The sequence below is a fragment of the Panthera uncia genome, chromosome D4 (assembly GCF_023721935.1).
Source record: "Panthera uncia isolate 11264 chromosome D4, Puncia_PCG_1.0, whole genome shotgun sequence".
In the NCBI taxonomy this organism is placed as follows: Eukaryota; Metazoa; Chordata; class Mammalia; order Carnivora; family Felidae; genus Panthera; species Panthera uncia.
In genome coordinates, this window is record NC_064807.1 from 54,241,739 (window position 1) to 54,263,388 (window position 21,650).

The 21,650-nt window shown below is 49.1% G+C and overlaps 1 protein-coding gene and 1 long non-coding RNA gene across 8 annotated transcripts in view; one reads left to right on the top strand and one right to left on the bottom strand.

Annotated features, from left to right (window-relative positions):
- Nucleotides 1–759: 759 nt before the first annotated feature.
- Nucleotides 760–16,261, bottom strand: AQP7 (aquaporin 7). Of its 7 annotated transcripts, none has more exons than XM_049625040.1 (8): nucleotides 15,971–16,261; nucleotides 14,808–14,858; nucleotides 10,869–10,986; nucleotides 2,775–2,898; nucleotides 2,273–2,356; nucleotides 1,891–2,006; nucleotides 1,477–1,694; nucleotides 760–1,096 (listed from the first exon to the last, which is right to left on the bottom strand). In XM_049625040.1, exons 2-8 carry the CDS (start codon nucleotides 14,831–14,833, stop codon nucleotides 820–822), a joined length of 963 nt encoding a protein of 320 aa, XP_049480997.1. In that variant the 5' UTR covers nucleotides 14,834–14,858; nucleotides 15,971–16,261; the 3' UTR covers nucleotides 760–819. The 7 variants fall into 7 exon arrangements, with proteins under 7 accessions (XP_049480997.1, XP_049480990.1, XP_049480985.1 ...); XM_049625033.1 differs by having other exon boundaries at nucleotides 1,891–2,009; XM_049625028.1 differs by having other exon boundaries at nucleotides 2,219–2,356.
- A 946-nt stretch (nucleotides 16,262–17,207) lies between these two features.
- LOC125918827 (uncharacterized) overlaps nucleotides 17,208–21,650 on the top strand; it is a 29,218-nt gene continuing 24,775 nt past the window's right edge. Inside the window, exon 1 of the long non-coding RNA XR_007456595.1 lies at nucleotides 17,208–17,496. This is a non-coding gene — a long non-coding RNA (uncharacterized LOC125918827). The remainder of the gene's footprint in view (nucleotides 17,497–21,650) is intronic.

The following is a 21,650-nucleotide window of genomic DNA, read 5'->3' on the forward strand; positions in this document are numbered from 1 at the left end:
CCCATCCCACAAGGCCATTTCCTGTCTCTGCGCCTTTTGTAAGAACTTCCTTCTCTGCATCTTCCTTCTGACTCTGGAATTCCTTCATGTAGGAGAGTTCTGGCACCAGAACAAAAAAAGAGGAATCCAATCCCTTACCTGCTTTCAATCTACATTAGGCATTTTCAAGGTAGGGGCTGATTTTGCCTCCAAGGGCAAGAACACTGATTCTTGGAAGGGGAAGACGAAAAAAAAATCTTACTCTTTTTTTGTATAAAGCACAGATATATATAAACCAATATATAGTGTATCTGTGGTATTAAAATATCATGTGATTAAGAAAGAAAATGTCTAAAAGGCTTTTGAGGGGAGCAATAATGGAAAGAAATGGTTGAGAAACTCTGATCTACATGCTTGGACCTTGCTTTGTCTGGTCCAAGAACTAGCCAGAACTGAGGGAGAGTCTAGAGTCCTTCCCAGGGCATATCCAGGTATCCCCAGAGCTATTGTCCTTTTCCCCAAACCATCCCTTCCCTACCCTATGCCTGAAAGTCCACCATTCAGAGTCTGGCATCCTTTAATCTCCTCCTGTTCCTACTGGGGCCATAGTTTGGCGCTTCCTCCGCCCTCCCCCAGGGTGGGTGCCCCAGCTCCTAACCCTGGAAGGAATTAGAGGCCTCCCAGCTCTATACTGCAGTCTTGGGCTGCAGCACAACCCTGGAGTTCCTGGAAGAATCCAGGAGGGAAGCCCAACCACAGGAGGCACCCAGGACACGGGGGTGCCGCTGTGGGACAAGGCTTTCTTTATTGGGGTGGGGATAGGGTCACAAGTCACCTTACTTAGAAGTGCTCCAGGTGGATGGAGTCACTTAAGGGTGGGACAGTCCGGACTGAAGGTCTGTTGGCAGGAGACACAGAGACAGGGGTGGGGGTCGTAGGTGGGTTTGCCATGGTCTTGGGCAACACGGGTGTTCTGTGGTCTTCATATTTCATGGAGTTCTCCAGTATCTGGGGCCTCCGTGGGATGCTGAAGCCAATGAAGACCAAGTAGACGATGGCACCTAAGTAGGCACCCAGGAGTGGTGCCACAACTGGCACCCACCACCAGTCCCTGGCCCTGCAGGCAAGAGACAGAGGGACCTGATGAGAGGGCTGATGCCCGGGACAGCACCTGCATCCACTGAGGCTGAGACAGGGAGTAGGGGCTGAGAGTAGAGGAGTGACCCCTATTCTAGCCCAAAAATTGCCCCTGAGCCTGGGGCCCTGGTTAGCTTCAGCCTGATTCAGGGATTGAGCTGGTCTAGGACACGATTGACATTCAGTCCAGGAGCAGGATTTATATCAGTGCTGGTCTGGGGGAAAGCAGGGACCCACTTCTGTCTCCTCAGGCCACCGGGGAGTTCTGCAGGACTGTGGAGCTTCTCACATCACCCCCCACCCCTCCACATGCAGGGAACCCACAGAAAACTGGCAGGGATGGGTTGGTGAGGGAAGTACCTGAAAACCTGTATACCCCAGCCAGCAATGAAAGTGAAGAAGCGGGGAGGCAGGTCTCGGGATGGGTTCATGGCATATCCTGTGTTCATGCCCAGGGATAATCCAATGACAACAATGAGGATGCCAATCACCAGGGCCTGTGTCCCTTGCAGTGCTGGATTGTTCTCCTTGTCCGTGATGGCGAAGAGACATAGCTGGAGTATCCCTGTCACTATTACCTGGTGAGCAGACACTGTGGCAGCCACCTTGGGCCCTTAGCCAAGTCACAGAGCTTCAGCAACGCCCCCAGCCCCAACCCACTGGCAGAGACCCCACCCAGAGTTCTTATCCTTTCTATTGTGAGGGCTGCCTGCCAGCCCCCGCTTCCTTAGGTAAGGAGGACTTGAGGAGGGGAACTCATACGGGATCACTGACCTCATCCAGGAAGCCCCTCCACAATGTCATGTGCTCAGGAAGATAGGTAGCAAAAATGCCAGCGGTAGCTGTGGGACCAGTCACTGTCAGATGTCCACCCGAAAATTGGATAATGGCTGCTGTGGAGACACAGACTGAGTGTGAACCTGCCACCAGCTAAACTCTACTGGATTCCCAGGAATAAGACTGTAGGACGGAGGGGTGGGGAGCACCTCCAAGGCTTTCTCTCTAGACATTTTCACAGGCCAAGACACTGGGTCTGTATCTGCCCATTTTTCAGAGGAGGAGGCTGAGGCCAGGGGTGGACAACTTAGGGCAAGACACTCACAGTAGAAGAGGCAGTAGATGGTGGCAGAAGCCAGGAAGGAACCCAGAAACTGACCCAGGATGTATACAGGAAACTTCTTCCAGGACATGCGGCCTAGCACACAGTTGGTGAAGGTTAAGGCCGCATTCATGTGGGCCCCTGCGGGAAGGGGCAGAAATGTCAAAGGTGTGAGAGAAGAGAGAAACAATAACAACAAATAATACAAAAGCAGCAATAACAATAATAGTAACAGCTAGTATCTATGGAGTGTACTAATTTAATCCTCACAAGGACCCTACGAGGCAGGGACCTCCACCTCCATTTCACCATTAAGGAAAGTGAGAGAGAAGTTAAATAACTTGCCTAAGTTGACCCAGCTAGTAACAATGGGGGGTCCAGGGCTCTGAAGAGTCTGGGCAGAGAGGGTCAGAAGAAAGAGGTTCAGGGTATTCTCCCTCTGTGGGCTGGTGAGGATGGGTTCCGGCTGACTTGGGGAAGGGGCTGGCTAGAGGAGGGCAGGAGCAGTATACAGGGGACACCTGGCCTTGCTGATCAGATGGGGCCCAGGTTCACTCACCAGAGATGTTCCCTGCCATGTGCACTCCCATGGTGACTCCAAAGCCAAAACCCAAGTTGACACTGAGGTAGCTCCCAAATTTCTCTCCTAGAACCATATGGGCCACGGAGCCAAGGCCAAACACCTGCGAAGGAGTGCCTCTGAGGGGACCACCTGTCCAGAAGCCCCAACCTTACAGAAGGGCTCAGGCTCAGTTTGGGCTCCTCACCCCCATGCCCCAGGCCACCCTGCATTGCTTTTGGAGACCCTCTACCATGCCCTTGTCCTCCAGAAACTTCCTTCCCTGACTCCCCTTTAAGACCTGACCAGTGAGAGTTGGGTGGGGCTGTAAAAGGACCTGGGAGGGCAGTGGCAATGTCAGGGGCTCTTAAGGATACACCCTGGCCCCTGGGCCCCCAGACCACCTGAAGTTCAAGGAAAGGGGCAGGGCTTCGAGGAGGGCATGGCTGGTCTGGATCGAACCCCTCAGAGTATCTCACACTTCAACCTAACCTGAAGGAAGTTTCTTCAAGAGATTTCCATACTCCATGCCTGTTCTCTGCCAGGACCCCATCCCCTACACACACATCAGCCCTGGAAGCTAGTGGGTGGGGTTCTATTCCTCTTGCTTCCAGCAACATTTCCATTGCTCTCAGGTGTCATTTCTGAACTTCTTGCTCTTGCCCATCCGTAACTGCTGGATCACCTCAAAGGATAACCCCCTTAATTCCCCCCTTCACAAGGAGATTAGAGGCCTGAAGCTAGGCTCTCACTCAACCTCCTGAAGTTCCTACCAGAATCTATATCTGCCTTCCCCTTCAGCTCTGGTTCCCATGCCCAGCTTCTCTGTCCCTTTGCAGGTACCTCCCTCTTGCCATGACTGACTCCCACAGACTTGGGACTCTTCCTTCCTAAAAGTAAATCTTCCTGCCTCAGCCCAGCCTGTCTAGCTATGGACTCCTGGACACCCTGTCCCTGTGTGGACCAAGCTCTGGGAAAGGACCCATTGACTGGCTCCTTTATCCTTTCCCTTGCTCTCCCTCTTCAAACTGGCTCCTGCTTCCACATGTCACGGACATGTGGACAAAGCTCTCTCCGAGGACTGACTCCCACCTCCTGATTTCTTAAAGATCCCTTCAGTCATTATCCTACTTGACTTTGCTAATTTTGACCCTCTTAACCATTCTGTGCATCTGGAAAGTCCCTCCTTTTTGGCTTCTACAACAATCCTCCCCTGCCCTCCCCTCTCCTCCCTTCTCCTCTCCTCCCCTCCCCTCCCCTCCCCTCCCCTCTCCTCTCCTCTCCTCTCCTCTCCTCTCCTCTCCTCTCCTCTCTTACCTATACAGCCTCCCTCTCTATAGTTCCTTCCCACATTCTTCTTCTTTCATCTTCCTCGTGAATATGGATAACCCCAGGGCTCCATCCTTGGCCCCTTTCACGTCTCCTCAGTCACTCTTCCTGGGTCTTCTCACTAACTCTGTGGCTTCAGATATGCTTGATGCACTAAAACTCCTAAAACCTCCACCTAGCTAGGTCCTTATCTTCAAATACCCACTGGGAGTCTGGGTTTTTCAAAGGCATCTCAGGCTCTATGTTGAAAGCTCACCATCTCTCAGAAAATGTTATCCTCATCCTATGCTCCCCATCCCAGTCGGCCAAGCCAGAAACTTGGCAGTCACAAATGAGAGCTTCCTTTCTGTCATTCCCCACAACCAGTCAGCACTGCTTACATTCTATCCCAGTCTTATCCAGCCTCTTCCTTGCAGCCAGAGTGACCTTTCTAACAGTCAAAATCTGATCATGTCTGCCCCTTGTTCAAACATTCACTGTCTCCCCTCCATTTCTAGGATAAAGTCCAAACTCAATAGGCCACCATTTAATACCCTGTATAAATTATCCCTTCTGCCTCTCACTTTCATATCTGCTCCAATGTTCTCTATTTTCACCAGTAGTGTTACTACTAAATAATAATCATGTATTGAGTACTTACTGTGTGTCAGGCACTTGTAAGCAAGTTATATCTGTCACCTCCTTTAACCCTTACACTAATTTATATGTTAGGTGCTCTTGTTTTCCCCATTTGACAGATTTTCACCCAAATCCTAGAGAAGTTGAGTGGCTTGTCCAAGGTACACGTTCTGCACAGAATGAGCCCGGATTTGAATCTAGTCAGTCAGCTGTGCCAAATAACCTCAAGGCAAACAACCACATTGCTCCCTGTGTGCCTTGCTTTCTCTGCAATTTTGCATGTGCTCTTCCCTCTGCCTGAAATACCTGATCCCAGATTCTGAAAAATCAATACTGTACTTTGAAGTCACATTCAGGGGGGGCGCCTGAGTGGCTCAGTCGGTTAAGTGTCCGCCTTCAGCTCAGGTCGTGATCTCACGGTTCATGAGTTTGAGCCCCGCGTCGGGCTCTGTGCTGAGAGCTCAGAGCCCGGAGCCCGCTTCAGATTCTGTGTCTCCCTCTGTCTGCCCCTCTGCTGCTTACACTCTGTCTCTCGCATTGTCTCAAAAGTAAATAAACATTAAAAAAAATAATAATAAAGTCACATTCAGATGGCACCTCCTTTGAAAATTCCGTGTATTTTAGATATGTTGTCTCTGAGGGACCTATAGCTATCCAGGCTGCTGGAAATGGGAATCTCGATCTGTGTCATCCAATATGATGACCACCAGCCACATATGGCTATTAAGTGCTTAGCATGTGGCTAGTTCAAATTGAGATCTGTTCTAAGTGTAAAGTGCACACCAGATTTCAAAGACTTATTAGGAAAAAGAGAATATAGAGTATCTTATTAATAATTTTATATCAGGGCGCCTGGGTGGCTCAGTTAGATGAGCATCTGACTTCGGCTCAGGTCATGATCTCACAGTTTCTTGAATTCAAGCGCCACTTCTGACTCACTGTTGTCAGTGCAGAGCATGCTTTGGATCCTCTGTCCCCCTCTCTCTGCCCCTCCCCTGCTTGCACCCTCACTCTCTCTTCTCAAAAATAAACGTTTAAAAATTTTTTTAAATGTTTTATTATTTATGTTTGAGAGAGAAAGAGTGAGCATGAGCAGGGGAGGGGAGGGGCAGAGAGAGAGGGAGACACAGAATCTGAAGCCACTCCAGGCCCTGAGCTGTCAGCACAGAGCTTGACGTCGGCTCAAACTCACGAACCGCAAGATCATGACCTGAGCCGAAGTCACACGCTTAACTGACTGAGCCACCCAGGCGCCCCAAACATTTTTTTTTTAATTATACTGATTACATGTTGAACTGGTAATATTTTGGATATATGGATTAAATACATTAATTATTCAAATTAATTTCACCTATTGATTTTTACCTCTTTAATGTGGCTACTAGAAAATTTTAAATTACATATATGGCTCATATTATATTTCCCTTGCAGAATTGTGTTCTAGAGTTTTTGAAAAAGAAAACCTGGAGAATTGTGGACATGGAGACTATAGTTGAAGCCATCAGGGAGGATGAAGGTGAGAGGTCAGTTGAGGGCTGAACCTAGAGCTGCACATGGGATGGCATTAGAAACCCCAGTTGGAACAGGTGTTGAAATGACAGAAGAACAAAGGGAGAATGTGCCCTAGACACCAGCGAGAAGCTGAGTTTCCCAAGGAGAGTGTGGTCCCCATGGTCATATGCAGCCTCTGGGTCAAGTGCATGAAGGCCTGAAAAGTATCCCTTTGGATGTGACAGTCCAACAGTCAGTAGTAATGTGGTGAGCACTGCCTCATCAGGCCATGGGAACAGAAACGGGGTCTCAGAGATTGAGAGGTGAGTGGGTGGTGAAGAAGAGTTGAAGGGTACCCATGTAGACATCTGTTTGAGAACCTGCCTGAGAAGGGAGAGAGGGAGAGCATGATAATTGAAGGGGCTCACGGAGGGGAAGAGAGAAATGTTTTGTGTTGTGCTGGTTTAGGGAGAGAGACTTCAGTATGTTAAAGATGAGAGAGGGAGACGCTGAAGATGGAAGGGAAGGAAAAGGATGGAGCAAAGTACCTGAGTAGACTGGAGGGTGAGACTGGTGCAGGAGTGGAGGGCTCCACAAGGGAGGGGCCCACCCTTGTCAAGAGGGAGATATGTGGATTCACAGGTAAATGGAGTCTGGTGCTGCAGGGACAGGTGGGTGAGGAGCCGGACACAGGAAACCCGCCTGATGGTTTTCTCTGCCAAGCTACAAATCAGCCATTTGCTGATTTAAAAAAAAAAAAAAAAAAAAAAAAAGATGGGGCGCCTGGGTGGCTCAGTCGGTTAAGCATCCGACTTCAGCTCACATCATGATCTCGCGGTCCGTGAGTTCGAGCCCCGCGTCAGGCTCTGGGCTGATGGCTCAGAGCCTGGAGCCTGCTTCCGATTCTGTGTCTCCCTCTCTCTCTGCGCCTCCCCCGTTCATGCTCTGTCTCTCTCTGTCCCAAAAATAAATAAACGTTAAAAAAAAAATTTTTTTTTAAAAAGAAAGAAAGAAAGAAAGAAAGAAAAGAAAAGAAAAGAAAAAGAAAAAAGGCAGAGTACAAAGCAGCATTGGGAAAGTCTGAGAAAAAGTGAAATAGCCCAGGGGCGTCTGAGTGGCTCAGTCAGTTGAGTGTCCAATTCTTGATTTCAGCTCATGGTTCGTGAGTTCGAGTGCCACATCAGGCTCCACGCTGACAGTGCAGAGCCTGCTTGGGATTCCCTGGCTCTCTAGCCCTCCCCCACTTGTGCATGCGCTCGTGCCCTGCCCCCTCTCAATTTAAATAAGTAAACTTAAAAAAAATGAAATATCCTGGATAGCGTAGGGAAAAGGCAGTTGAGCAGGGCCACGTGGGTCCCTCAAGAGCTCCATGACAGGTGCAAGGGAGCCCAGGAGCAGGCTGACTTAGGACAAGGGTAGGATGAGGCAGGAGAGGACAGGAACACATGGGGCGGGGGGGGGGGGAGTGAGGCCAGGACAGGCTGACAGGCTTGAGGAAGGTCAGGAGGTACATGGACTGGAGCAGGCATGAAGAGTCTGAAAACTGAGGGTCCGCATTTCCAAGTAGGAGCTCAAAACCATTTGCTAAAAATAATGAATGAGTGAATAAACTCCACATGATCTCCTGCGTCAGGGTTTTCAATTGGCAGTCCATGGGCCAGTCCATCCGGAACACATGTTTTGTTTGGGTGATCTGGGTTTGACGACCAGAGGTTTCAGCCTCCCTTGACAAATCAGAAGCTCTGGCAGCTCTGGCCTTCATCCCGCCCTGCGTGCCAGCAGTCAGCTAGAATAGTAGCAGCCACGCCTTTGCACAGGTCAGCACTCTGCACTTAGCCCCAGTTCCTGCCACTGTGTGTTGATTCTCTGGCCCCCATAGCATGTTAAGTTTGCAACTCCTGCCTTATGGCTCATATCAAGAGCTGTTTTTCCAGGGCCCTAATGGCCCAGCCCCTCTTCTCCCTGGTCAGTGAATGTAGCCCAGCCCCGTTCAAGGCCAGCCCTGAGCACAACATCCCCAGAGGCTGTAGAGTGGAACTGAGTGGAATGGTCCACCTCCCTCATCCTGGCTGCAGTAAATGGGGCCCAAGGTCATACTAGCTTTTCTGGCAAAACTTTTGCCCTGATGACTCACTGAGCTTCTGATAACTGAAAAAGCTTCCCCACTTCTTGGCACAGGCCCAACAACTGAAAATAAGAACACAATGTCCTATATGAGCTTAAACCTCACAGAGTTCTTTTATAAACGTTATTTCCCTTCAATCCTCACAGCTAATCTGCCTGGCAAATGTTTCGGCTCCCATTCTACAGATGGGGAAACTGAGGCCCAGAGACTACCAAAAACCCAAAAGTGAGGGCCTTACCTCAGCTGGAGGGAATTAACAAACCAGGGTGTTAGAAATCCTGCTGTAGTAAGTTAAGGAACAGAGAGTAAATAGAGATTAAGGGTCACACTGTGATATTAGGTTGCATTGGATTTAATCCTAACTTAAAATGTGACTTTGGACAAATAATTTAGTCTCAGAGCCTCAGTTTTCCCATCTGTTAAATGGAGATAATAATAGAACTTCCCTCACAGGGTTGCTGTGAGGATTTGAGAAGATACAGTATGTAAGGGGCTTGGCATCATCATGCCTGGCATGCAGTAGGTACTCAATAATAATCTCAATAAAGGGAAGACAAGCAGGGGCACAGGAAGGCATTGGTGCATGTGAGTGGTGCCTGCTTCTCCTAAGAGCTCTCTGAGGAGGCACCCTCCTACCTCCATGGTTCCAAGGTTTAACAACCCTCATGAGGCTGGAATGTTTTGTCATGAATAGATGACTTTGTCCTGGATTAAGGCTGGACACCGTCCAGCTGCTGTCTTCACAGCTCAGAAGTCAAAGCAGGAGGGCAGGTAACAGGGGAAGGGAAGAGGACAGGAGACAGGGAGAGGAAAGCAGTTGAGAACACTTATCGTGACAAGAGACTAGCACATATGTCCTACATGTGTACTGGGTATCTGCCACCTCAATGTTAGTGTCACATTTACCAACAAGGAAGCTAAATTTCTAAACAGTCAAGATACTTATAGAAGACCACACAGCTAGAAGATAGCAGAGCCAGGACTCAAACAGCTCCACAGCCCATAAAGGTCCGATTCAACACACATACTAACTGAGAAGACAGACTTAGCCATGGAGAGGCCTGCCCAGGGCCAGCTGGTGACTCAGTGACAGAATCAGCATTCTTATGTCTAGAGGCTCCTGTGCTCCATGGGCCACACCATCTCCTACACTGGCTCAACGCACACACACTCATAGCCACATAACCAGTTGTACTCATACTCACATGCACACACTCAGGGACACTCTCTCTCACCCCCACTTCCTCTGACATGCTCCTGACTGCCTTTGCTTTCCTTCCCAGAGCCACCCCTTCTTTTCATGAACCTGGGCCTGCCATAAAGTCCAGACAGGCATGGCTACAGCTTCAGGGAAGAGGCTGTCTGCTGTAGATGGTAGAGCTGAAGCAGGTGGAGAGAGGGAGTTTCTAAGAAACCTCACATCCCACCTACAAGTCTGGTTTCTGTCCCATCATCTACTCAAAGAGCCCTTGTCAAGGTCCCTAGTGACCTCCCAGTTACCAATCCCTATAGACCCTTATCAGTGGTCATTTTCTCTGGCCCGTATGTAGGCCTCCCACTGCTGACCACCCACTCCTGTGGACCCTACCTTCCCCCCCTTGTCCTCTCACCTCTCTGGCCACTCCTCCTCAGGCTTCTTTGTGAAATGCTCCTCTTCAGGTTTCTATCCTCAACTTATCTTTTTTTTTTCCCTCTTTCTATACACTGTCACTGGACAGTTCTATAAACACCATGCATATTCTGATCAGCTCTAACTCCTTACTTCCAGCTCAAGTCCCTCTTTTGAGCTCCAGACCTCTATATGCAACCACCCCCCAGATGTCTCCACAGGCACCTCACCTGATCACACCCAAACTGACCTCACTTTTGGCCCTGTAGCAGGCTCCGGACTCCAGAATGATCCTCCTTGGCATTTACCCCTCATCTGCTACTTGGAAAATCTCAATTCTTTCTCAGCTCCCTCAACGTGTGCTTTCTTCTCCATCCCTGGACTGGTCACCACCATTTTTCTATCCAAGGTCAATAGCCTCCTAACTGCTTCCCCTCCCACCAGCTTTGCCCATTCTGCTGAGACTCCACACTGCACACCGAACCATCTTCTAAAATCTAAATCTGAACACATCACAACCCTGCTTGAGAACCTTCTGTGTATCCTCACTGCCCTCAGCATTAATTCTCAAAGCATGACCCTCGATAACACTTCTCTCCAATCTCTGTACTCCTTGTTTCCCTTCTTCCCGTTTCCAGCCATGCCCCCTGATACCTGCTCCCCCAGCCCATAGTTTTGTTCTGCCTTCACATACTTTGATCCCTTTCTTTCCCAAAAAGATGGTGAGAAAGACAGAGCTCCTCCTACCTTTCCTATCCTTCTTTAGCTCCCAGCTCCAAGACTGAATAACGGACAATGTGACCCAGGGGTCAGTGGTGGGGAGGGGGCATGGATTGCCTCCACTGAACCTCACCCTCCTGAGGTCCTGGGGTTCACGTCCCTTCCTCAGAGCCCACCCACCCTGTGCCACCCACCCACTCACCATCATGACATATGTGCTCATGAACTCCGCCAGGAACTCTCGCACCATCTCCTTTTGCATTATTGCTTGCATCTTTGTTACCACAGGTGACGAGACCATCTTGGAGTTGCGGGTAGACCTGGAGCAGCAGCTCAAGCCCGTGGGTAGGAAAGAGGCCCAAGTGCACTCACTGCCCATGGGCCCTTCAACTCATAGCTGAGTTAATGGGTAACCCAGAGGTTACCCACACACACCTCCTCTTGCCCTGGTCAGCTGGTACAGCTGGGATCAGAGACAACTGAGAGCCACAGGGATGTAGCCTGGGAAGGGTGCACCAATGAGGCCATTTTGCAAAGAGGGCAGTGGGGAGCCAAAAAGTGTCATCTGTGGTGCCAGTGAGTCTCAGAGGAGAAGCAGATGGGAGAGGGCAGGCAGAAAAGTCGAGCTCAGCTGTCCATCTATCTGTCTACCTGCCTATCTGCAGGAGCCAAAGCTCTGGGAACACAGGCCAGGCATCAGGCAGGACCTGTCAATAGGGAGATACTCCACAAACAACACACGGTGTAGCAAAGTCTGCTCAGGGTGCTATAAACAGCCCTGAGGCCTGAAACGTACATTAGGTTCTGCCAGAGGTGAAAGTATCTGCAAAGTGCACCGGGCCTTTGCAATGGGCTCAACACAATCAGACGTCTGTGAGTGAATGAATGAATGAACAAATGAAAGAGAGGAGAGAGGAAAGGAGGGACCGGATCTTCTCCCCTGTGGTATGTTCAGTGCCTAGCACAGTGCCAAATGCAGAGCAGTTGTGCAATATATATTGTCAAATGAATGACAACTGAGGAATCCATCTGTCTTACTCTCCACTAGATCCTCAGAACTTCCTACAATGCCTGGCACATGGTAGATACTTGATAAATATTTGTTTAATAAATGCATGGTTGGATGGATAGATAGACAAAAAAGTGAGTTACAGGCCCCATTATCTGTTGGAGGTGGGGTAGAGACCTCTGGTTTGGGGAAGGAGATGGAGTCTAGAGGCTAAAGAAGAAGAGGAGGGGTACAGATACCTTTAAGTGTGGCCTTAGTGCTTGTTCAGACTGGTGCCCCTCCCCATGCTGAATGCCTGAAGCTGACACCAGCCCCTCAGCTACCTCATCTTGCTAGGGATAGCAACATCACCCCCTACTCCTCCCCGGGCTTCCTGAAATTTCCCTGGCCTCACAGCAGCACAGATTAAGTAGAGGGAGTAAGAAATGTAAGTCAGGCATGAATAAAACAACTTCCACTTTTATGGCTGAGACCCTATGTTCAATCTCACCCACCCCAGTCCTTGTTCTGTCCTTACTCCAGGGAAATAAATCAAGGGCTGAGTATATGGAGGGAGATATAGAGTTGCATGGACAATTTACTGGCTCCATCCAACTCCAGCTTCCATGCAGCATCATTTGGGGGTCTCCTTGCCCCTATAACCAGCCAGGCAGGGACCCAAGAGGGTCCTGGGAAAGTGCCACAAAGGTAGTGGAGAAGTGACAGAGCAGGAAGCCAAGGACACCAAGAGAATTTTAGAACCCTGGCCCCATCCTCCCCACCACATGGCAGGCAGGACACAGTAAGCAATAAATAAATAACCACCAACCAGCTACTGACCTAGAAATCTACCAAATGCCTGCTATGTTCAAGCATTGTAGTAAAGAACATTATCATGATCCCTGCTCTCAGGAAGAAAAACAATTAAGTAATTGCTATAAAGTGTGAGGACTGTTGCCACAGGTGAAGGGGGGCACTACTGGATTGCAGAGAGGAAGCAAACAACCTAGAGGTGGGGGTAGGAGGGTTTCCCACAGGAAAGGAAACAGGTCAAAAATGGAAGGCTGGCCAGATGAAGGAGCATCAGGGGAGGCAGGGGAAAGTTCAAGGCATCAGAATAGCATGGCAGAGGCTTGCAGCAAAGGACTGTGTGATGTAGAGAGGAACTCCCCAAGAATGAGCTGGCCAGAGAGGAGAGAAAGTGGCATGAGGTGGGTAGAGATGGCAGAAGGCCTAATGGTCCGTGTTAGGGGGTGTGAACTCGACCCAGAGAGCCATGGGGTTTGGTGGAAGATTTAAGCAGGAGCACTGCCTCCTCTATGGAGGCTGGGATGAGGGAGCAGGAGTGGGAGTGTGGTGAGCAATCAGGAAGCTTCTGCCACAGACAGCCTGAGCAGAGATGGCAGCCTGAGCCAAGAAGGTGCCATGGAGATTAGAAAACAGTGAAAATGACACACTTAGGGTTTAACTGAAGAGGAGAATGGAGAGAGAAGAGATGACCTTCAGGTTTAGGAAGAGCAGCAGAATGACAAGCGAGGTGCAGGAGAGAAGCTGCAGCCTTAGGCAGGAGTATGAGGAGTCTGTTCCGGCCATGTTAACTTTGAAGAGCCTGCTAGACATTTAGGCAGAAATGGCCTATAAGGAGGCAGCTGGTCATGTAGTCTTATTTAGAGATACACATCCAGAGGCCACCAAATCATCTGATCCCTGGCCATAGATGAGGCCAAGGAGAGGATAGAGAATGAGAAAAGGGCATCTGAGAAAAGTGGCCTACAAACTGAGAAGCTAACGGCAAACCAGATAATTACCCACGTGATATCTGCTAACCGAGGTGCTAAATAGCTAATAAACTCACCAACCAACCCTTCAACTTACTAATTAATCTAGCAGCTTAGCCAACTAACTGTCCTGTTCACCAGCTCATTTAATTATCTAATCAACCAAACACATAAACCAGCCAGGCCTCAGCGGTACAGAATACAAACCCAGTCTCCAACCTTGGATCACTCCATCTAATGGTTCTGATGGATAAGGGATAACAGCAGCACCATCAGAGGCCCAGGGTGGGAGAGGTGAGGCCTGCAGACACTTTTGAGGAGTGGACAGGGTGGGGCCTAAAGTGCCTGTGAGGGAGTAGAGTAGTGGTAGAAAGAATGGTGGGAGTGAGAACATTCTAGATATTTTAGGAGATGGGACTAGATGTGAGATATGGGGGAGACAGAAGTGTCAAGGACAAACAAGGTCTTGACTTCTGGCTTAAGCAATAGAGAAGGGGATCCTTGGCTGAGTTGAGACCACAGGAGGAGTCAGCTTGGGATATGGAGGTTGTTTTCAACTGGGACTGAGTTGCCTGTGGAACTCACTTGGAAACAGTATCTGAAGCCCCAGAGAGAACCCAGCACAAAGGGGAGCCATTCATTCTCTCTATCCAAGGGTGCACAAATATCCCTGCTCCTGTGCTGGCAGGCAGTGATGAAATGTAATAAGCAAGTACATTTGTGTGTCAGGAGGTAGTATGGCCTATGGGGATAAACAGAGCAAGGGAAAGGGGGTGGGGTATGATTTTAAATAGGGCAGTTGGGGTAAGCCTCACTGAGAAGGTAGCAGACATGAGGAGGTGAGGGAAGAGCATTTCAGGCAGAGGGGAAATCCCAGAAGGACTCTGAGCATGTTTAAAGGAAAGGAAAGGAGGTCATTGTGACTGGGGTTGCGGAGAGCAGGGATGGAGTGGGGGAAGGTCAGAGAGGAAACTGGGACTAGGTAGGCAGGGCCTTGGCCATTGCAAGGGCTTTGGTTTTTATTGTACTCTAAAGATCTGAGCCTGTGAGGGTGAGAGGCAGTGAGTTCAGTTCAGTTGAGCACCACCTACATAAAGGCAGTTGGAACCCCCTCACCAGCCCCTTGACCCTCACCCAGGTCTTTCTGAGCCTCCCTCACCCAAGGGCCCAGCCCAGGGTCCGGCTGGGAGAGGTCTTTCTTCTGAGACTCCTGACCCGGGGTGGGGGTGGGGGGATGGGGGATGGGTAGGAGTTGTGGGAAGGAGGCCTCAGCTGCCATGAGGGAGAGGCTGGGAGTAGGGCAGGAAGGGCACAGGGATGTGCTGGGAGGGTGGGGGATGGGTGGCTGGAGGAGGAGAATGGGTGGAGTGCTTACCGTCTCTTCCTATCTGATTCAGCCATGTTCTGTCTTTGAGATTTTTAGATGCTGTGGAGCCAAAGAGAGGTCATTAGGACTGGGGTGTGGGGGCACAGAACTTGGCCCCACATTCTCATCAGACCTCAGCCTCCTAGGGGAGAAGCCACAGGGACAGGTCCTGCCGGTTCCAATCTCTCAACTCAGCCAAGCTGACAAAGAGAAGTGTGGACGTGCCTTAGCCAATGGGGAAAGGCCCTGCAGTCCCACCCCTTCTACCCATGCTGGCCTCAGGACCCCTGGACTAGGCCCTTCCTGGGTCCTCCTGACTTTCTCCACTGTCCAAAGTGGAGATGCCCACAGCCTCCCCTCAGTGGCTCCACCCTCACATATGTGGGTATTATTGCTTTTAGTCTAACCTCTTGCTGCTGACTTAAATTCCGATTTTCCAGGGACTTTTCCTTTTACATACACACACACACACACACACACACACACACACACACACACAATATGAGGTCCTAAGAATTCATTTAGTCCATTCTTCTAACTCAGAACCAAGTCTACCCTCTTACCTTTCCTGAAAATTCCCCTGTGTATTCCCATTTTCCACCCGAATGACCACACAAATGTAACCCTTGAGTTTCCCCATCCTGGAAGTCCCCCTTGTTCTCTAGCCAAATTCCCTCTAGCAGTTGCACAAGTTGACATCCCTAGCCCTGACTGCAGACACCCTCCAGCCCCAGCCCCAGCTTCTCAAGAGGGAACTCCAAGGGGAGAAACCACTCCAGCAAAGCCAGCAATCAAGCCGTATCTCTGATATTCTCCCTTCTGCTTTGGTCCAGTGTTTGCTTTCCATGGTCTCCTTATCCTCCAGCCAGCACTCCGTTGACAGCCCAGCCCTACATACCCTCCCAACCTCTGCTGCGCTGCTGGTCCTCCCAACAGTCAATTTATAAGTAAGGAAGCTAAAGCCCAGAAAGAGTGTGTGACATGCCTATGTCACACAGCAACTCAGGACTAAACCAGAACAAACATCCTGGCTTTCAACTCCCAGCTGGAGTTGCTTCCCCCAGACAGTCCCATGGTCACCTCCTCCCCATACAGTCCCCAGGAAGTGGCACTCTGAGACCTGGGCCCCAGGGAAGGCCCCCTGTCCCAGTCCTGCTTGGAGCCCGACTCACTCTGCTAAAGCGTCCACATTGGGGGCTTCTTGGTTATAGCAAGCTTTGGTCTTATTTCTCCATGACTGTCCCAGGCTCTGGCTGCACCCGCAGCTGGGGCTCCACTGCCCTGTGTCCAAAGTCTAGAGCCCGCCTCTCAGCCCTCCTTAGGTGACCCCACGTACTGCTTTGCTCTGCTCCTCCAGGGGAGAAGTCAGTGGGGCAGGGGTTTGGCCCAAACCGCTTGGGCCAAGTCCAGACACACTGCCCAAAATAGCATCCCTTCTCTGGCCAGCGGCGCCACAGAGACCAGGTTCTGAGGCAGCCTTTGTGAGGTCAGAGGTGGAGCTCAGAGAGGGTCCCAGAGGAAGGCCCTGCCCTCCAAGCCAGGTGTCCAGCCCAAAGTTGGAGGAAGCCCTTCAGGGCCCCAGACTTGGGGGAGGCTCCAGAGGCTCCAGAGCCCCTGGTTCTGGGAAGAGCTGTGCAGACTGGGGAACAGAGATGGAAATATCTGAAAATCAATAGCTAGATGGAGTGGTTTTGGAGAAGACCCTGGTTCAGTCCTCAAGGAACCCCAATTCTGAAGGAGGAAAGGGAAACTCAGGCCCCTCCCAGTCTCAGGGGGAGGAGGACACATAAGCCATATTTACAGGAAACACCAATCTGATAGGGGAGGTAGAAAGCCAAGCCTGGTCCTCTGGGGTCCCTAGTCTGAAGGGGGGAGAGAAGAAGCATCGGCCTCGTCATTTGGGAGCCTGTCTGAGCAGAGGAAGGGAAACCTATGCCCTATCATCGGCAAAATGCCTCCCTCAGGAATGGCAAGCGAGGCCTCTGTGCAGGAGTCAAAGCCAAACCAGAGTGTGGGGCACTGGCCCAAGGCTGCAGAAATTTAGTGACTGAGATGGGGTCAGGAGTGAGCCCGGGGTTCAGCTACCATCTAAGAAGACTTCGGGAGCCAGGGCACTGCTGGGCATCCAAGTAATAGATAGCTCTGGTAATAGAACTGTCCTCTAGGGGTGCCTGGGTGGCTCAGTCGGTTAAGCATCCGACTTCGGCTCAGGTCATGATCTCACGGTCCGTGGGTTCGAGCCCCGCGTCAGGCTCTGTGCTGACAGCTAGAAGCCTGGAGCCTGCTTCAGATTCTGTGTCTCCCTCTCTCTCTGACCCTCCCCCGTTCATGCTCTGTTTCTCTCTGTCTCAAAAATAAATAAACGGTAAAAAAAAAAAAAAAAAAAAGAACTGTCCTCTAGAGGGTGCCAATAGACCAAGCCAGTCTGGACCCGCATTTTCCAGGTCCCTACCCAAAACTGCCCACAGGTCTCTCTGCAGGGAGAAGGCTTCCTGGTCAGAAGCTGTCCATAAGGAGCAAACTCTTCCACTGCTGCCCCCCAAGGCTGAGGCTCTGCCCTGCACTCCACCCTGCAGACTCAAGTGGGCTCAATGTAATGAGTCCTTCCTTCAGAAAGAGAGAGATGAGATGTACCCCTGGACATTGGAGACAACTGCCTTTATTCCTTTCCTGTGTGTACTGTCAAGATCAGGATGAGGTAAGGGTCAAAAGTGAAGCTGGGGTCTGGGAATAGGTCAGAGCTTGGGCACAGTTGGATTGGGCTGGGATCAAGTTGGTGAGGAATAGAATTGGGATCCATATCAGAGTCAGGGATTGAGCCCTGGGCTCATTTACTGGGCCAGGCACTGGAGACCCAGATGTAGAGAAGACAGCCCTGTCTCTTGGAAGAGATAAGCAGCAGATAACTTAGTATATACACTGTGATAAGGTAGATGGTATATAGGCAGTAACTAAGCCAACTTGGAGCAGGGCAAGAATCATCTAGAAGAGATGACAGGGAAGCTGAGTCCTCCAAGTTGAGCGAGGGAGTGTGGGAAGGCGGTGATTATTTGAAGCCCAGTGGGCTTGTGAGAAAACCGAACACATTCTGTGAATGGCTTGCAGAAGGCTGGAGAAGTGGCTCAGTCCTGCCCCAGGGCCTCTGCTTCCTCATCTGTGAAATGGAGTTGGAGGATATGAGGTCCTCTGATCCAACTACTTTTGGCATCCAGACAAGGCCTAGGAAAAGGTTTATGAAGGCACAGCAGCCAGTAAATCAAAATCTTATTTGGTAGAAATGATAAATTGGTTGAAAAAGAATTGGTAGGAGCACCTGTGTGGCTTAGTGGGTTAAATGTCTGTCTTTGGCTCAAGTCATGATCTCATAGTTCATGGGTTCAAGCCCCACATCGGGCTGCCTGCTGTCAGCACAGAGCCCACTCCAGATCATCTGTCCCCCTCTCTCTCTGCCCCCCCCTCACTTGCACAAGCACTCTCTTGCTCTCTCTCAAAAATAAATATTAAAAAAAAAAAAAAGAGGGGTGCCTGAGTGGCTCAGTAGGATAAGCATCCGACTTCAGTTCAGGTCATGATCTCCTGGTTCATGGGTTCAAGCCCCATGTTGGGCTCTGCACTGACAGCTCAGAGCCTGTAGCCTGCTTCAGATTCTGTGTCTCCCTCTCTCTGCCCCTCCCCCACTCATGCTCTCTCACTCTCTCTCTCTCTCTCTGTCTCAAAAATAAACATTAAAAATTTTTTTTAAAACATTCTTTAAAAAAAAAAAAGAATGAGGGGTGCCTGGGTGGCTCAGTCAGTTGAGCATCTGACTTCGGCTCAGGTTATGATCCCACAGTTCATGGGTTCAAGCCCTGCATCAGGCTCTGTGCTGACAGCTCAGAGCCTGGAGCCTGCTTTGAATTCTGTGTCTCCCTCTGTCTCTGCCCCTCCCCTGCTCACACTCTGTCTCTCTCTGTCTCTCAAAAAATAAAATAAAACATTTTAAAAATTTTAGTAATAAAAAAACGAATTGGTAATATTAGTGTGCTACAGGGCAAGTTTTGCAAATTTTGATGTATCTCTCAGCATTTAGTCCCTCTTGCAGAAATTAACTTTCTTACTTTAATTTCATCTGCAATACATTCTTTTTGGTAGTGAAACTTTGGGAATAACCCAGTGCTCATCAACCTATTTTATTTTTTTAAAGATTTTCTTTTTGAGTAATCTCTACACCCAACATGGGGCTTGAACTTACAACCCTGAGATCAAGAGTTGCATGCTCTACTGAGATCATGAGTAGGGGAGGGGCAGAGAGAGAGAGAGAATCCCAAGCAGGCTCCATGCTGATCTTCAAACCCCTGACCCGGGGCTGGTTCTCAGGACTGAAAGGTCATGACCTGGGCTGATATTAAGAGTCAAACACTTGGGGCACTTGGGTGGCTCAGTCAGTTAAGCGTCCGACTCTTGGTTTTGGCTCAGGCCATGATCTCACAGTTTGTAAGATAAGCCCTGTGTAGGACCCTGCACTGACAGTGCAGAACCTGCTTGGGATTCTCTCTCTCTCTTTCTCTCTCTGTCCCTCCCCTTCCAGTGTTTTCTCTCTCTCTCTCTCTCTCTCTCTCTCTGTGCCACCCCTTTCAGTGCTTTCTCTCTCTCTTTCTCAAAATAAGTAAAAAACATTTTAAAAAAAGAAATCAGACACTCAAGTCACCCAAACACCCCTCACTTTCCTACCTTTACTCACTACACTAAAAATCTTACAATGTAAATTGGTGATTGGGGACATTAATGTTCAACCTAACTGAAAATTTAAATATTTATGAATGCAAAGTCAAGCAAGTTGAACAGATAGAATTGTTTGTCATTGGTGTGGAAATTTTTTAAATAGAATACAAATAAAATGAATCTCACATCATTTTTTTTTATTCTTTTTTGGCCTAAAATACAAACAAGCCAAAGGAATCTTAAAAGACCCGTTTTCCCTCCATGACAACTATTATTAACATTTTGGTAGATTTCCTTCTCTTTTTTTTTATGTATACACATATCACATCCCTTTCCTACTTTGTCAATAATAAGTAGTAGGAAGCTTATCTTGTAAAGTACTTTTTCACTCAAACATTATTGAGAATATCTTTCCATGCCAGTAGGTCTACATTCACATCTTGTATGTGACTATATGGCACAGAATTGTCTCCAATTTTATTTTTTTTTAATTTTTTTAACGTTTATTTATTTTTGAGACAGAGAGAGACAGAGCATGAACGGGGGAGGGTCAGAGAGAGAGGGAGACACAGAATCTGAAGCAGGCTCCAGGCTTCTAGCTGTCAGCACAGAGCCTGACGCGGGGCTCGAACTCACGGTCCGCGAGATCATGACCTGAGCCGAAGTCAGACGCTTAACCGACTGAGCCACCCAGGCGCCCCAAATTGTCTCCAATTTTAAGTATATCCAATTCTCCCCTATTATGAACAGCATGAGGTACATACAATAGTTCAAAATCCAATTAGGAATGAAAATGCAAATAGAAAACAATTTTTAATCAGAACAAAGAAATAAAACTGCCAAAAGATGCTAAAACTTCTCTGAACTTCTCCCCAAATGCCACCAAAAGTGTTGATGTGTAGAAAACTAATCATTTCAGCTAATTATTTGTTTCAGGCAACATGCCATTTGATTAACTTACTTATCCCATAAACTACTTTCAGTCAAATTGTTTTACATTTGGGGTTTTCAGACTCTTCTGAGCCACCAAATCCTGTGTATAACTCAGGAGCCCATGTATCAATCAGTAAGAAAGGAGCTGCTCTGGCTGAAGGGGCAGGGATGGGTACCAGTCCTTCAAAGGCCCCTGGTCTCTCTGAAATCACTGCAGTCATAAAGATTCTCCTTCTCCTCAAAAAAAGAAAGGACTCTTAAGCCTCGCCCAGGTAATTGTCACCTTTCAAACCCACTTTTCAGATAGGGAAACTGAGATTCAGAGAAAGGTAACAACTTGTTCGAGATCCCCCAGACCTGGAACATCCAGATCAGGGCTCTATTCCTTGCCCCAGGAGGCCACGGCCCCTCACCCAGGAGAACTGGGGACTAAGTGGCTTGGTTGCGGAGGGGTAGGGGCACAGGCAGATGGTATATAATTACATACCATACCACAAGATGGTATATAGTCTTGACCCTCTCCAATGACCAAACTCCCCTTTCCACAGCTCAGCCTCTTATCCTCAGAGTCATATGTGGGCCTTCAGGACAGACTGGACAGAGACTAAGGCAAACAGGGTCAGGAGGCACAGCCACCTGTCCAAGGGAAAACATCCTGTGATTCGAGGAACCAGAATTCAAAAAATAAGCCTGTTCCACTCTAAAGCCAATGTCATACGCCTAATTTGGCATTAGAAACCAGGCATAGGGGTACCTGGGTGGCTCAATTGGTTAAGTGTCTGACTTCAGCTCAGGTCATGATCTGGCAATTCATGAGCTTGAGCCCCACATTGGGCTCTGTGCTGACAGCTCAGAGCCTAGAGCCTGCTTCAGGTTCTGTGTCTCCCTCTCTCTCTTCCCCTCTCCTGCTCACACTCTGTCTCTCTCAAAAATAAATAAACATCAAAAAATTTGAAAAAAAAAAAAAAGAAACCAGGCATCGAGCTCAGACCTGCCACTTTCCAGTATGAGCTAAAGTTATCAGGGAAGACTTCTTAGAGGAGGCAATCTCACTGACAGAAGTTGGAAGATGATACTGACGGAGGTGTATACCCCATGCTGTTCATAATAGGGAAGAATTTGAATGTGTGAGAAGTATTTGAGTGTGCCTGGGTGGCTCAGTCAGTTGAGCATCTGACTTGATTTCAGCTCAGGTCATGATCCCAGGGTCATGGGATT

Excerpts from the sequence above, each read along its gene's own strand:
- AQP7 (XM_049625020.1), bottom strand. The coding sequence starts at position 14,833 with ATGGCTGAATCAGATAGGAAGAGACG. Across the intron at positions 2,899-10,868 it reads TGAGCACATATGTCATGATG|GTGTTTGGCCTTGGCTCCGT; the intron begins GTGAGTGGGTGG and ends ACTCCTTCGCAG. Across the intron at positions 1,097-1,476 it reads TGGGGTATACAGGTTTTCAG|GGCCAGGGACTGGTGGTGGG; the intron begins GTACTTCCCTCA and ends TCTTGCCTGCAG.